Raw genomic sequence first — 12,740 nt, forward strand, 5'->3', positions numbered from 1 at the left:
AAGATAACTATTCACGATGAATTCGCATATATACATATATTGATATATTTATCGCGCACGCTTATCCTTTTGTCAATACAGCTCTCTAAAATATTACCGGTAATTGTTCATTAACTGCCACATTTATCTCCAATCTTCACTAAACTACGGTGGCATAGAGGTGACATTCATTTCTCTTTTTTTAAATTGCTGTCCTCTTTTTTCTATCTCGTGGCCACGGCATAGCTTACTCGTGGCCAAAAAAGAGGAGAGCAATTTAAAAAAAGAGAAGTGAATGTCACCTCTATGCCACCGTAATAAACTGTCTCAGAATGTATTTTAATAACATCTTGGCTGTATTCGGACATTGTTTTGGTCCATTGAAACACATATACCACAGGCGTGGGGCTTTTTTCTTACACGTGGTAAACACTTTAAAAGTAACACAATTTGACTTTTTTAACAATATATATTTCAACTTGAATATTATTGGTAAGTAATTATGTTCATTATCCTTGCATTTATTGCAAATACATGTAAGGGATTTTCCATAAGTTATACTTTTCAAACTTTTCAAGTTCAATTTTGATTAATATGTCTGTCTTAACAAAAAGAGGCAGTACTTGCATGGTTGATGAATGGTATATTTTCGTAAGGGTTTAAAGTTTTGTTTTGTTTTTAAACTATTTTATCCCGTATAAAAGAAGTGTTGTGGAGAGTTTTTGCATACATAGTATATGAAAGGAAGGTTTGTTGAAAAACATGACCACCATGGGGTCTGGAGGCCGCTGGGAATCTTTCGGCGCAGCTGTATACGCCAGCTTTTCACCTTACCTGACCTTTGTAACTGTCCAATAAAATTCAAATAAAATTTCCCGCGGCTAGGTCAGAATGAATCAATTCATTTATCCCATAGGCTGATTTGACAATTCCGACAGAACATTGGAAACATGTCCGCGTCTTTGTAACGCTGTTTTACTGCGTGTTCAGCATGAAACAATTTTATTTCTAATGAAAAGGTTTAAAAGATAGAACAGTTTTACACTCAATCTCGACATCAATACAGTTTGTGTGTGCACCTTTTATTTTCAGAGGATTGCTAGCGCGATAGCGTTTTTACTTAAAGGCTATGTTCTCATATTTAGTACTGACTTCCATATTCCTGTCAACATGTAAAAGTATAAAGAGCAGTGGACGCGTGGCCTCACTTTAATTTATGCATTTTAACACGCGAGGTATCAGGGTCAGTTCGCGGCCAGTGTTGTGAATGAAGAGTTTATTTACAGGTCATCGCTGCGTCTTCACGACTACCTTATGTGCTGACCTGAGTTTGTGGCCAGTAAAATAATCGTTACATTATATAAACACTATCGCGTGAACTAGGTGAACTTGAAATTTCTTTAGACCAGAAAGATGTTCAATGAAGATATTCAGCGATATAATTATGGTATGTCAATAATAGATTCATTATATGTTTTCAACAATACCATGATAAATATTATTTTTGATTAATTTAACAAGAATTATTCCACCATATTGAATAATGTATTAAGCATGAGCGCGATGATTCTCGATTCTGTTAATAATCGAATCAAATAGCCTTGCCCGACAAACCACTAAAACATGTTTGTTTGAAGAACGCGCGTATAAAGATTAAAAATATGTACGGATACTTCGCGTGTGGCCGGTTGACTCATATGTCTTCATGTTTTAATTTCACTTCCATTCTTCTTTTGGTTTTCTGTTGTGTATATATAGGCTTATGACCAGCAATATGTAATAATGTAAAATAAGCCGCGAAAACTCCGCGTAACATCCCGTACTGCGTGTGATGCAGCTAAGAACTACACAGAAAAAAGACATTCGCTATCCTTCATTGAACTCTACCTTTCACAAACTCCAACCACAATCAACGCCGTATATCTTTTTAGCTCACTGAGCACAACGTGCTCATGGTGAGCTTTTGTGATCGCTTTTTGTCCGTCGTGCGTTGTCCGTTGTGCGACGTCAACATTTGCCTTGTTCACTCTCTAGAGGCCACATTTATTGTCCAATCTTCATGAAATTTGGTCAGAAGATTGGTTTAAATGATATCTTGGATGAGTTCGAAAATGGTTACGTTTGCTTGAAAAACATGGCTGCCAAGGGACGGGGGCTTTTTCCTTATATGGCTATATATACACTATAGAGGCCACATTTATTGTCCGATCCTCATAAAACTTGGTCAGAAGATTCATCCCAATGATATCTTGGACAAGTTCGAAAATGATGTCTGTTGGTTGAAAAACATGGCCGCCAGGGGGCGGGGCATTTTTCCTTATATGGCTATAGTAAAACCTTGTTAACACTCTAGAGGCCACATTTATTTTCCGATCTTCATGAAACTTGCTCAGATGATTTGTCCCAATGATATCTTGGTTGAGTTCAAAAATGGTAATCTTGGCTTGAAAAACATGGCTGCCAAGGGGCGGGGCATTTTTCCTTATATGGCTATATATGGCTATAGTAAAATCTTGTTAACTTTCTAGTTTGCTCAATCTTCATGAAATTTGGTCAGAACATTGGTTTCCTGTGTAGTAAAGTTTGGTTTTATTATGTGGATATTATGTGACATTAACTATGTTATGTATTTTTTTATAAAACAGAATTTTTATAGTTAACATTACTGTTTTAGTCATTAACACTTATGATAAGCCTTTCAACTAAGAGATAACTGAAAGAAAGACAACATGTACATTATTTTGCAGTATTTATGCAGTATTTATCTCCCTTGTTTAACCTGGTTCAGTAATCTATTTTTAGTTCTGCTCTGGAATTTGGGAAGATATTGGACATTGACTACTCTGCCATTGATCTCTTCTGAACTGTATAAAATAAGCTGTTTTTGCTGATTTAAACACCTCTTGATGCTTTTTTGAAAAGGTAACAGCTGTTGAACAAGGTTGGAATTTTGAAATAATTAAACTCTAAATTATTTTTACCACCAGCATCAAGACATTTTGGCATTATTTTCTTAATTATTCTTATTATTTAGATTATTTTTATTTGGCATTTTCTAAATTAGAAAGACTCTATTCTATTTCAATAACTGTAGTAAATTTTTCTTATTTTTACATGTGATTCACTGAAGTTTCCTAATCTCCATAAATATTGTTCTTTAGATTAAATTAGACCTATTTTGCAAACTAGATTTTTTAAGCACTTTCTAGACTAACAGTAACTTATATTTATATCCGTTTTTTTTGGACAGATTTTGAACTTCTTTTTACATTCATTAAGGTATTTGCTGTATGTTGTTCATTTTTGTAACGATACTTAGATTCTTTAGACTTGGCTTGTACCTGTTCTTAATTTTCTGTCATTGTTCTTCATTTTCCGAGTTTTTGGAATAAAAATAAGTTATTTTTGATAAAGCTGCCTTGGTTTTCACTTATAAATAAATTCTTTGAGTGTATTTAGGCGTCCCTGACTGAACGCCTTTAGTTAATTGAATTACAACCAGTCAGTATATTCATCCTGACCGGAAATAAGAGTTTGTCAAATAAATATTTCCGCATTACAGTAGTGCTTACAAAGTTACATAGCTTGTAAACGTCCTGTGGCCGGTTCATTTGCGTAAGCGAAGGAGACCGCACTACCACACCTGGATAGGACAGTTGAGTTCGATAATGGTTTGGATCGGTTAAAAAACATGGCCGCCAGGGGGAGGGGGCTCTTTTTCCTTATATTTATATAGTAAAAAAGCTTGTGAACACTCTAGAATTCACATGTTTTGCCTAATCATCATGAAATTTTGACAAAACATTAGTTATGTGGATGTCTGTGACGAGTTTAAAAATGGTCGTGATCAATGAAAAAAAACATGGCCGCCAGGGAGTGGGGCAGTTTTCTTTATATTTATATAGTGACAACATGTGAACAGTCTATAAGACATACTTTTTCGCAATCTTCATTAAATTTGGACATATCTTGGAAGAGTTAAAAAATGGTTCAGGTCTGTTAATAAACATGGCCGCCAAGGGGCCATTTGTTTTTCATTCTTCATGATACTTGGTTAGAACATTTGTTCCATTGATATCTTGGGCTGCAAAGAATAGGTCATTTCTTTTTGTCTCAGGTGAGCGACTTTGGGCCTTTCAGGCCCTCTTGTTTAACACTATTTCTTGTTCCTTCTATGGCTTAATTGAAACCCTGTGAATACTAGCTACCACATGAATTGTGCAATCTTCACGAAACTGTCTCAGAACATATTTTGTAAATGACATCTCGGCTGAGTTCGGAATTGGTGTCGTTTTTAACAGATGTCCATCAGGAGGTGGGCCATTTTTCCTTACATGTTTTCAGTGAAGATATGTTAATGCTCTAAATGTTAAACTTTTTGCTCAATTAGAAGGCAATTTTACCACATTTGTTCTCATGATATCTCAGCCGAGTTTAAAATGGCGCTGGTTATAAAGCAGGATACGAAGCAACATTGATGACACAAACATCTCAAAAACTGCTTAACACAGTTCAGCTCCTTCGTACGTCAGGTGAGCGACCAAGGCCCTCTTGTTTTGATTATGCATCTGTAGACACGTAGTTTATCATGCGCATTGATAAATGATTCCGGGGTGTCACATATCATACTTTTTTATTTTATCGACCGTGCTATTAAAAATTTAAAATAGCATTTGTCTTTTAATACGACGGTTTAACCGATAAAATTGTTATACGTCGAGCTTATGCAAGTGTTTGTCGATTTGAGTATATAGGTATGGAAAGTCTCAAACTTGCGATTGGATAAACAAGAAATTTTCACGTTTATCTGGTCTCCTTACATAGCAGTATTATTTGTGCTCGTCGTGAATTTTGTGATGTATTCGATGCCATATGACACAATATTGGTGATTCACACTGCACGCGGCATTTTAATGCGCTTCCCATTGCATAATGATTTTCATGATATACTATAGTAAATCAAATATTTTTAACTAACAGATAAATAGCTGCGCTAGCAGTTCGTGTCCTATTAAGGTATAGTATTTCCATGTTCTGTTTTAAAATTAATTATACGGGGAGTGTTTGCTGTTCCGCGAAAATATATGTTTGAATGTTTGACAAATAAGTAAGTCAACTATATTCACGTTAATTATGGAAAGCGGAAGAATAAGGATATATGATGATCAGAAGTTTTTCTTTCGTGGAAAAAATCTGAAATTACGAAATTGCGTCCTAGTTCATCTCGACTCTCAGCAATAGCGTTCCCTTTAACAATAGAATATTGGAAAAGGAATTAAGTAACAGCCTAAACGATAATTTGAATGACTGTAGTCATCGTTGGGTTTGTTAACTCACAGAGAATTATAATCATAATATAATTATAATAGGATATAGCGTCGTGGTAAAAATACTAGTATATGAATCATCACCTTTTCATACATATCCTTAACAATACGTAATAATTTACCTTGAATACCACATTTGTATAATTTAAGCAAAAGGCAATTTCTGTTAATACTATCGAAACAAGATTTTAAATAAAGAAAACTAACATACAGACGCTTGTTATTATTTATATAGTGTTGTATGACTGAGTGGAGAATAAATATCGCATCAACAGTTGATTTCCCTTTTCTAAAACCGAATTGGGCATCAGATATTACATTATTGTTTTCACAAAACGTTTCAATTCTTTTATTTTAAATAGTTGTGAAAAGTTTAGAAAAACAACTAACTAGTGTTATTCCCCTGTAATTCTGTGCATTTTTGTATCGCCTTTCTTATGTACATAAAACGATAACTCCTTCTATCCATTTGTCGGGAAAAAAACAGACTCTAATATGACATTAAATAAATCACACAGGTGAGCACACAAGATGTCTATACTTTCAGTAAAATACTAATTTAAAAGGAAGTCTGGCCCTACAGCTTTGCCCTTTTTGAGAGATTTAACAGCACATAAAACTTCTTCAGCAGTAATAGGAATATTTAACTCATCAAAGGGGCAATCATCATTATCAAAATTATTGTCTTGGCAAAACACATTTGCTTCTGCATTATTACATACAAATACATCGTTACATAGTGATGAGAAGTATTTACAAAAGTCATCTACAGAAACATCATTTCCAACAGATTTCTTATTCTTTTTAAAATAACTCCAAAATTGTTTCGGTTTACAAAACCTAAGTTTTTCCATTTCAGAGCATTTCTTTTTTAAGTAAGAATTCTTCTTTTTTCGTACTAATAATTTGTATTCTTTTTTACATTTACAAAAATATTCTCTACTAACTTTACATGTATTATAAGCATAAAGTGAATCTAAATATATTGTTCTTAAATTTTTACATTCATTGTCGAACCAGTCTGCATCTTTCACATGAGATGTGTCGGAGAATGATGTATTGTCATTTTTGTGATATACTGTTTTGGAAAATAACGGCTCCGCTACTCCCCGGATTGTAAAGGTAAAAATATTCAGTGCATCATTTATAGACGACCGACTAGTGCTATCAATATTCCCTGTAATCCTATTAAAATCGGGCAATTTGGCGATCAGACTGGTTCGAAAAGTATTTACATAATCACTATTCCAATTATATCTAATATGGGAGCTTTCATTCACTATATGTGTAATAGTATTACAAAGAAGAGAAAAACTAATCGGGGTATGATCGCTCCATTCATTTACAGAATGCATTGTAAAATCACGTATACTTGAGAAGTTCGTGTTCGAGTATGTAATCAATGACAGACGCTCCGTGCTGGGCGACATAAGTAAACGATCCAATATTAAAATCATTACCTAATCTACCGTTAGCTACTCGCAAATTGTTTGACCTACAAAGATCAAGCAGTTTTGTTCCAAAAGTGTTACATTTTTTATCCATTGAGGCCCTTTCCATATTATAATCGGGAACATAATCAAATTCATCAAAACAATGGTTTACACTATCAAATACAACAAAATCTTTTTTATCACCTATTCAGACGTTTATAGTTGATTCCGAGTAATATGACCATTCTCCGCCGCGCGTGACAGCTAAATTTCAGAACTGCCGAAATAGAGGAAAATTTATTCCACAGTGGTTTATTTCGACAGTGCACATCTGATGATGGGATAAAATAAGTTATTTAGGAAAGCACGGACTATCCGGCCATTGAGAAACGTTGCCCCTCGTATTATTTGGGAATGGGTGGCGCGAAATTCAACATAGATGAACGGGTAAAACGGAAGTTGATTGAATAATGGGTTTAACTGCAACGCTTTTAAATCTTGTTAAAGTTTAACACAGGCACTATCTTAACGATGTTTTGGTAACGTATACTGCTTTCCCTTTCCACCCCCATTAAACCCACTTATGTATATTGCAAACCAAGACTTGTAGAAGCATGTATGTCAGTCATTCAATATATATATATAGTCTTTTTTATCGACTATACTAAATCGATAACAAATGCAACCTGATTTTGAACTCAATCTAATCGAGCTTGTTGCTGGTGAAAGGAAGGACAGTTTAGGCACAGAAAGACCAGTCATTGAATTATTGTCATGATAATTATGCAATACAAATTCAATTATTTCGGTAGTAAATAAACATGTTGGGTCGATAATATGTATATACGTGTTTAACCATGCGTTGTAGATGCATTTGCCTTTTTATAAGCACTTTGCGAACAGATTTTCGTATTTTAGGCTATTGGCTGTTTCCCGGATGTAGGATGGCAGAAGAAATAGAGACGATATTAAGAATAGAATTGTGATTTTTTTTTTAAATCACTAAGACATTTTTTTATCGAAAATTTTCTTCTAAGAATTTTTAAGACCATTTTTTGTGAATTTTTCTAAAACCATTTGTAGTGGAAAAACGTTCTTAAAAACAGTCAAAATCTGTTAACAACTCTCTTAGAATCGTGGATGGAAACGATATTTTGGGTAAATTATCGTAGTTCCACAACTTCTTTCATACATGCCATCATTCCAATAAATGTTCCTACATTTTTTCTTAATATGTGCGTACTCAGTTAAGTGTTTTCAGCAAACTGAATCTCGTCGTATTTGATTTTGAGATAACATTCTTTTTAAATGTATTCAAGAGGTACGTTTTTTACGTTACGTCAAATAGTTTTAACGGATCAATAATTGTCTTGTTTCTTTTTTTCGTTCTGTAATATCGTTAAACTTCGTGACGGCAAACATTTACCTTCCGATTTGTGGGTCACAAGAGATGGGGTCAATCTACAAAATTCTGTTATTGATCTGCAAATTATGTTGCATATTATTTGAAATTATTTGAATAAGGATTAAAAACGTCAGAACGTGTACTCCAAATTACATCATGCTTGTAATATTTTGCGTATGTAACAAAGTCGGTAAATATAATAACACCAACAACACAACAACATATTGTTCATTTCTGCTTAGATGAAAGTGAAGCGATCGTAAGAGTATAATGAATAGTAACAAACAAAAACAAGAAAAACAAAGAAATAACTTTGACCTTAGCTTCCGAATAAAAAGCCGTTCAGGCTCGTTAATGATAACGTTTATTAAACAAGAGCATAAATAAACGTCTAGCCAATCAGAAATAAGTTGAACACCATTTACTTGCTCGCAAAATACCAAGCACCCTTTAGTACATTTTTTTTCTGATTTTCCGATTGATATAGGATGGTTTGCAATATTTCACCACTTCTTGTTTTATTTCTTTGTACTTATTCGAATAAAACTTTACTTTTTCAAAAGCCTTTTAGATTTTCATTACGTCCACTGTTTTTTTACATTAAATTAAGCAGAAACTGTCCAATATCTTGCCAATATACTTTCAACGCCGTCGGCGCTCGCGTTACGATATATGGCTTTAAACTTCATGCACAATAAAAAAAGCAGACGGGCTTACTTATGCAAAAGAATGTTCTACTTTTGAATTCAAAATTTTAAATTTTGAAGTAAAGGCTGTTTTCGAAAATGTCGGCTAAATTCTATTTTAGTGGCCCGATCTAACAGTAATGAGTCCCGGCCGCTTATATCGGGTGAGCCTGTTGAGCTCGCACAGTTTGTTTGATTTAAATGCCGGAAGGGCGACGTTTCGCTAGGCCCGGCATCTAGAATTGTAATATTTCCGGTTGACAATGTACTGTCACACAATCGCGATGCGGGAGCTCTGACATCGCGTATATTAGTAGGAATAATAGCACTCGCCCTCGTGGTGTGTATTCGTGTAGAAGGACCAGCAACGGTTGCACCCATTCGTTTTGCAAGAAGGTTATAAATGTTGGGAGTGGGGCTTGTGCGATTGATTGGCGCAATAACCTGCGGTCTTGCGCGCAAGGCGAGCGGCTGTGTGTTCCCTGTAACGTTTTCAGAAGCAAACGGTGGTCTGTACTCTCCTTGTCCCTTCCTCGGCAACTCGTATCGAAGCTTGGACCAGAACAACCGGTCTTCAGGGTCAGGGCGAAGCACAGTTTTGCCTTCCAGTCGCGTCTTCCATGGCTCTTCCTTGAGCTTTTCAGCCAAGATTTCGTCTTTATTGTAGATTATATAAATAACCTTTGGTGCATGTTTTAGACTTTCCTCTTCATTACGATGATTCCTAAGGCGATCATTGGTTTCTTGTATGTTTTCCATGTCGAATTCGTTTTCATTCACCGGTATCTCTTGTAATGCTTCATTATGATCACGAGTTTTATTGCCATTATTTATAGTTTCCGCTTCAATAATACGGCGTTCACCATCATCGATTTCTTCCATACAGATGGAATTGTCAAAGATTGACTTCGACAGAAGGACCACCACTCTCTTTGACTTGCCCATCATTTTACTTATGTTATCAGTACAAGAACCGGGCTCCATGTACCGTTTTGGGTTAAACACGGAGTAGATAGGCTTCTTCTTATTGAGTTTGTGTATAAAGAGATGAATATAGCCCGTAATATCTGCATCGGTCTCGTCGAACACTAGATAAACGTCGATGTTTCTTTCTCTCGCTTTGTCAACTGCATATCTCTTGGAAATGTCGACTCTTAGTAATCGAAAGAGTAAAACCTTCGTCTCGTACGGACAGCGCACGGCAAATACGATTCCGATAACTAACACCGCCAACACCACCGCCAGAATGCTTGCGACCATGATTATTAGGTCGTTAGTGCATCCTAGGGCTTTCAAGGTCATCTCCATGACGACGACCTGTGAGCCAGTGGGCGCCTCGCAGCTGAGCGACGGGTCGGCGTTGGCCGTATCAATTTCCATCCATTGTTTAAGCCACATCGAGTCGCAGTCACACTCGAGAGGATTTCCGGATATGGAAACGGACTCAAATTTCTTTATTTCTCTGGGGACACTTTTCAGTTTGTTGTTTCTCAGGTCAACCTTTTTGGCTGTGACGAGTTGTTTTAAGATTTCCGGTTCCAGAATACTAATACGGTTGTTCCTTAGAGAAATATTATACACACGTTCAAGGTAGGAGACATTGGACAATGTTTGGATGAAATTGTCATCAAGAAACAGTTCTATTTTGGACGCGTTGTTTGTCGGGATTTGTGGTAGCTCTATGAGACCCGCTCCGGTACAGTTAACAAAGTAAGTATCGTTGTGCGGCCTGTCCTCGCACAAGCATCCCGTCGGACATCCGTCGCTACCGTTTTTTCTGCACACTAGGCGATCGAGAGGCAGATCGTGCAGCCAGTCCCAGCCGCCATATTCCGATGGAGAGCTGCAGCGATACCGGTACTTCTCCACGTCCTTGTACCGCAGAAAGGTACCGCGCAAAATGTTGGCCATGTCGAATGACTTGCAGTCACAGTGGAAGGGGTTGTTGGAAACATTCATATAGAACGTCAAGAACGTTGCATATATTGAAAAATCCGAGGTTGTCGTGTTGGGCCTGTACTGTAGGACAGTTTCAGAATGTATCGTCTGAATTTCGTTGTATTGAAGCTCGACCATTACCTCAAACGGATATTTGAGGTTGTATGTCCAGTTCATGAAGTTGGTCAAAGTTCGTATACGGTTATGCTCAAGGTAGAATTTTCGATCAACATCGCGGTTGTTGGACGAGTAGGTTTCGTACATCCATGGGTCCAAATATGTCAACGCGTTGTGCTCCAAATGAAAAGCGATCAGCTCCTGGTTGATCTGACCGACGATACCCGGCTCCACGTAACTGATGTTGTTGTTGTTGAAGTGCACCTCTTTTAACGTCAGCAAGCTCAACAGACCGGCGAGCAGCTCCTTGAGCCGGTTGTGCGAGACGTCTAACGTTTCCAACTTCCGGAGAGCAACGAATGTCTCGTTACTCAATTCCGAGATCGCGTTCCTTGCGAGTCTCAAAACTCGAAGATTGAAGAGGTGCACAAAACTGCTCGGATCTACGCGTTTAATTGTGTTATTTGCCAGATTAAGTTCTAGCACCGCGGAAGTGTTGGTGTTTTGTGGAGTGAAGGTAGCGTTGTCAATATATTCTGAGGTAAATTTTCCATTTGAAAGATCCAGCAATCCTTTGTCGTCTGGCTGCCAGTAGAAAACGTTGGCATCACCGAGAACGCAAAGCAACAGGAGCAGACACAGGCATATCAATCGTGGGAGGGATATACACGCCATTGAATAACTGGAATACAAAAGAACATACGTTAACAACAAACACTCGTATAACGATTTTCAAAAAGCCTAAAAAATGAAAATACGATAATTTCTTTACAGCCTCTTTTGTTATACTAATTATAAAACAAAAATAAGCACACAGCAAAACAACTGCTACTACTACTTCCTCTACTACAACTAGTGCTGCTACTGTTACTACTATTGATACTTTTTGTACTACTACTTTCAACAATAATATTAATGAAACAATAATAATAATAATAATACAAACTTACCATGGGATGAAATAACTTCAGTCTCATGCGACAACACTTTGAAGTGATTTAAGAGTTCGATGTGTGGCGCCTTTACAAGTAGTTTTCTACCGACCAATCGCCGTCTAGAGTTTAAAATCAATGAACAATGTTTACATGAAAGTATTTACAATCGGGAAATACCCCCAAATGTATTTGAACTTTATTGGCTGTTAAATGTAGACAGATTGGAAATCCTGATATTGAGCGATATGATTTATGATGATAACACCTGACGATAAGCTGTTCAGTTTTCTATGTTAAACGTATTACGTGATTAAGCCCGGGGGGGGGGGGGGTAACCTCCTATGTACGGGTATATAGGGGTGTGAAATATGGGGTGTGTTTTACAACTAAAATTTTAGATATAGGTATGTTTTTGAGCATCTAAGTATAGAATCAGAAATTTGCTTGTATATAAATGCATATAGATTTGAAAGTATCAGTATCAACATGGGTATGATAAATTGAAAATTTCATTCTTGTATATAAATGGGTATACAAAGTTATATAAATATATAGCGTGTGGCTATATTTATTAGTGAAAACATCGTTCTGAATGATAAATAATCATATAACGAAAAATCAACTTTTCTGAAAAAAATAATTTTCACCATATATATATATATATATATATATATATATATATATATATATATATATATATATATATATATATATATATATACATATATATATATATATATATATATATATATATATATATATATATATTATTTTTTTTTCTTCAGATTTTTTGTTTGGTGAAGATCGGATGAAAACTATTTGAATTAGAGAGCAGACACTGCTGTGCCCGCCCGCCCGCCGCCGCCCGCCAAGGGAGTTCTTATCATACGCCCCGTTTTGAAAACAGGCGTATAAAAAGG

The 12,740-nt window shown here is 36.1% G+C and overlaps 1 protein-coding gene across 1 annotated transcript; it reads right to left on the reverse strand.

Moving 5' to 3' along the window:
* Positions 1-7,844: 7,844 nt before the first annotated feature.
* LOC127877441 (protein toll-like) lies at positions 7,845-12,030 on the reverse strand. Its single transcript, XM_052423321.1, has 2 exons — positions 11,836-12,030; positions 7,845-11,567 (listed from the first exon to the last, which is right to left on the reverse strand). Exon 2 carries the CDS (start codon positions 11,558-11,560, stop codon positions 8,891-8,893), a length of 2,670 nt encoding a protein of 889 aa, XP_052279281.1. The 5' UTR covers positions 11,561-11,567; positions 11,836-12,030; the 3' UTR covers positions 7,845-8,890.
* Positions 12,031-12,740: the final 710 nt, after the last annotated feature.

The sequence above is a fragment of the Dreissena polymorpha genome, chromosome 4 (genome assembly GCF_020536995.1).
Source record: "Dreissena polymorpha isolate Duluth1 chromosome 4, UMN_Dpol_1.0, whole genome shotgun sequence".
NCBI classification, from domain to species: domain Eukaryota; kingdom Metazoa; phylum Mollusca; class Bivalvia; order Myida; family Dreissenidae; genus Dreissena; species Dreissena polymorpha.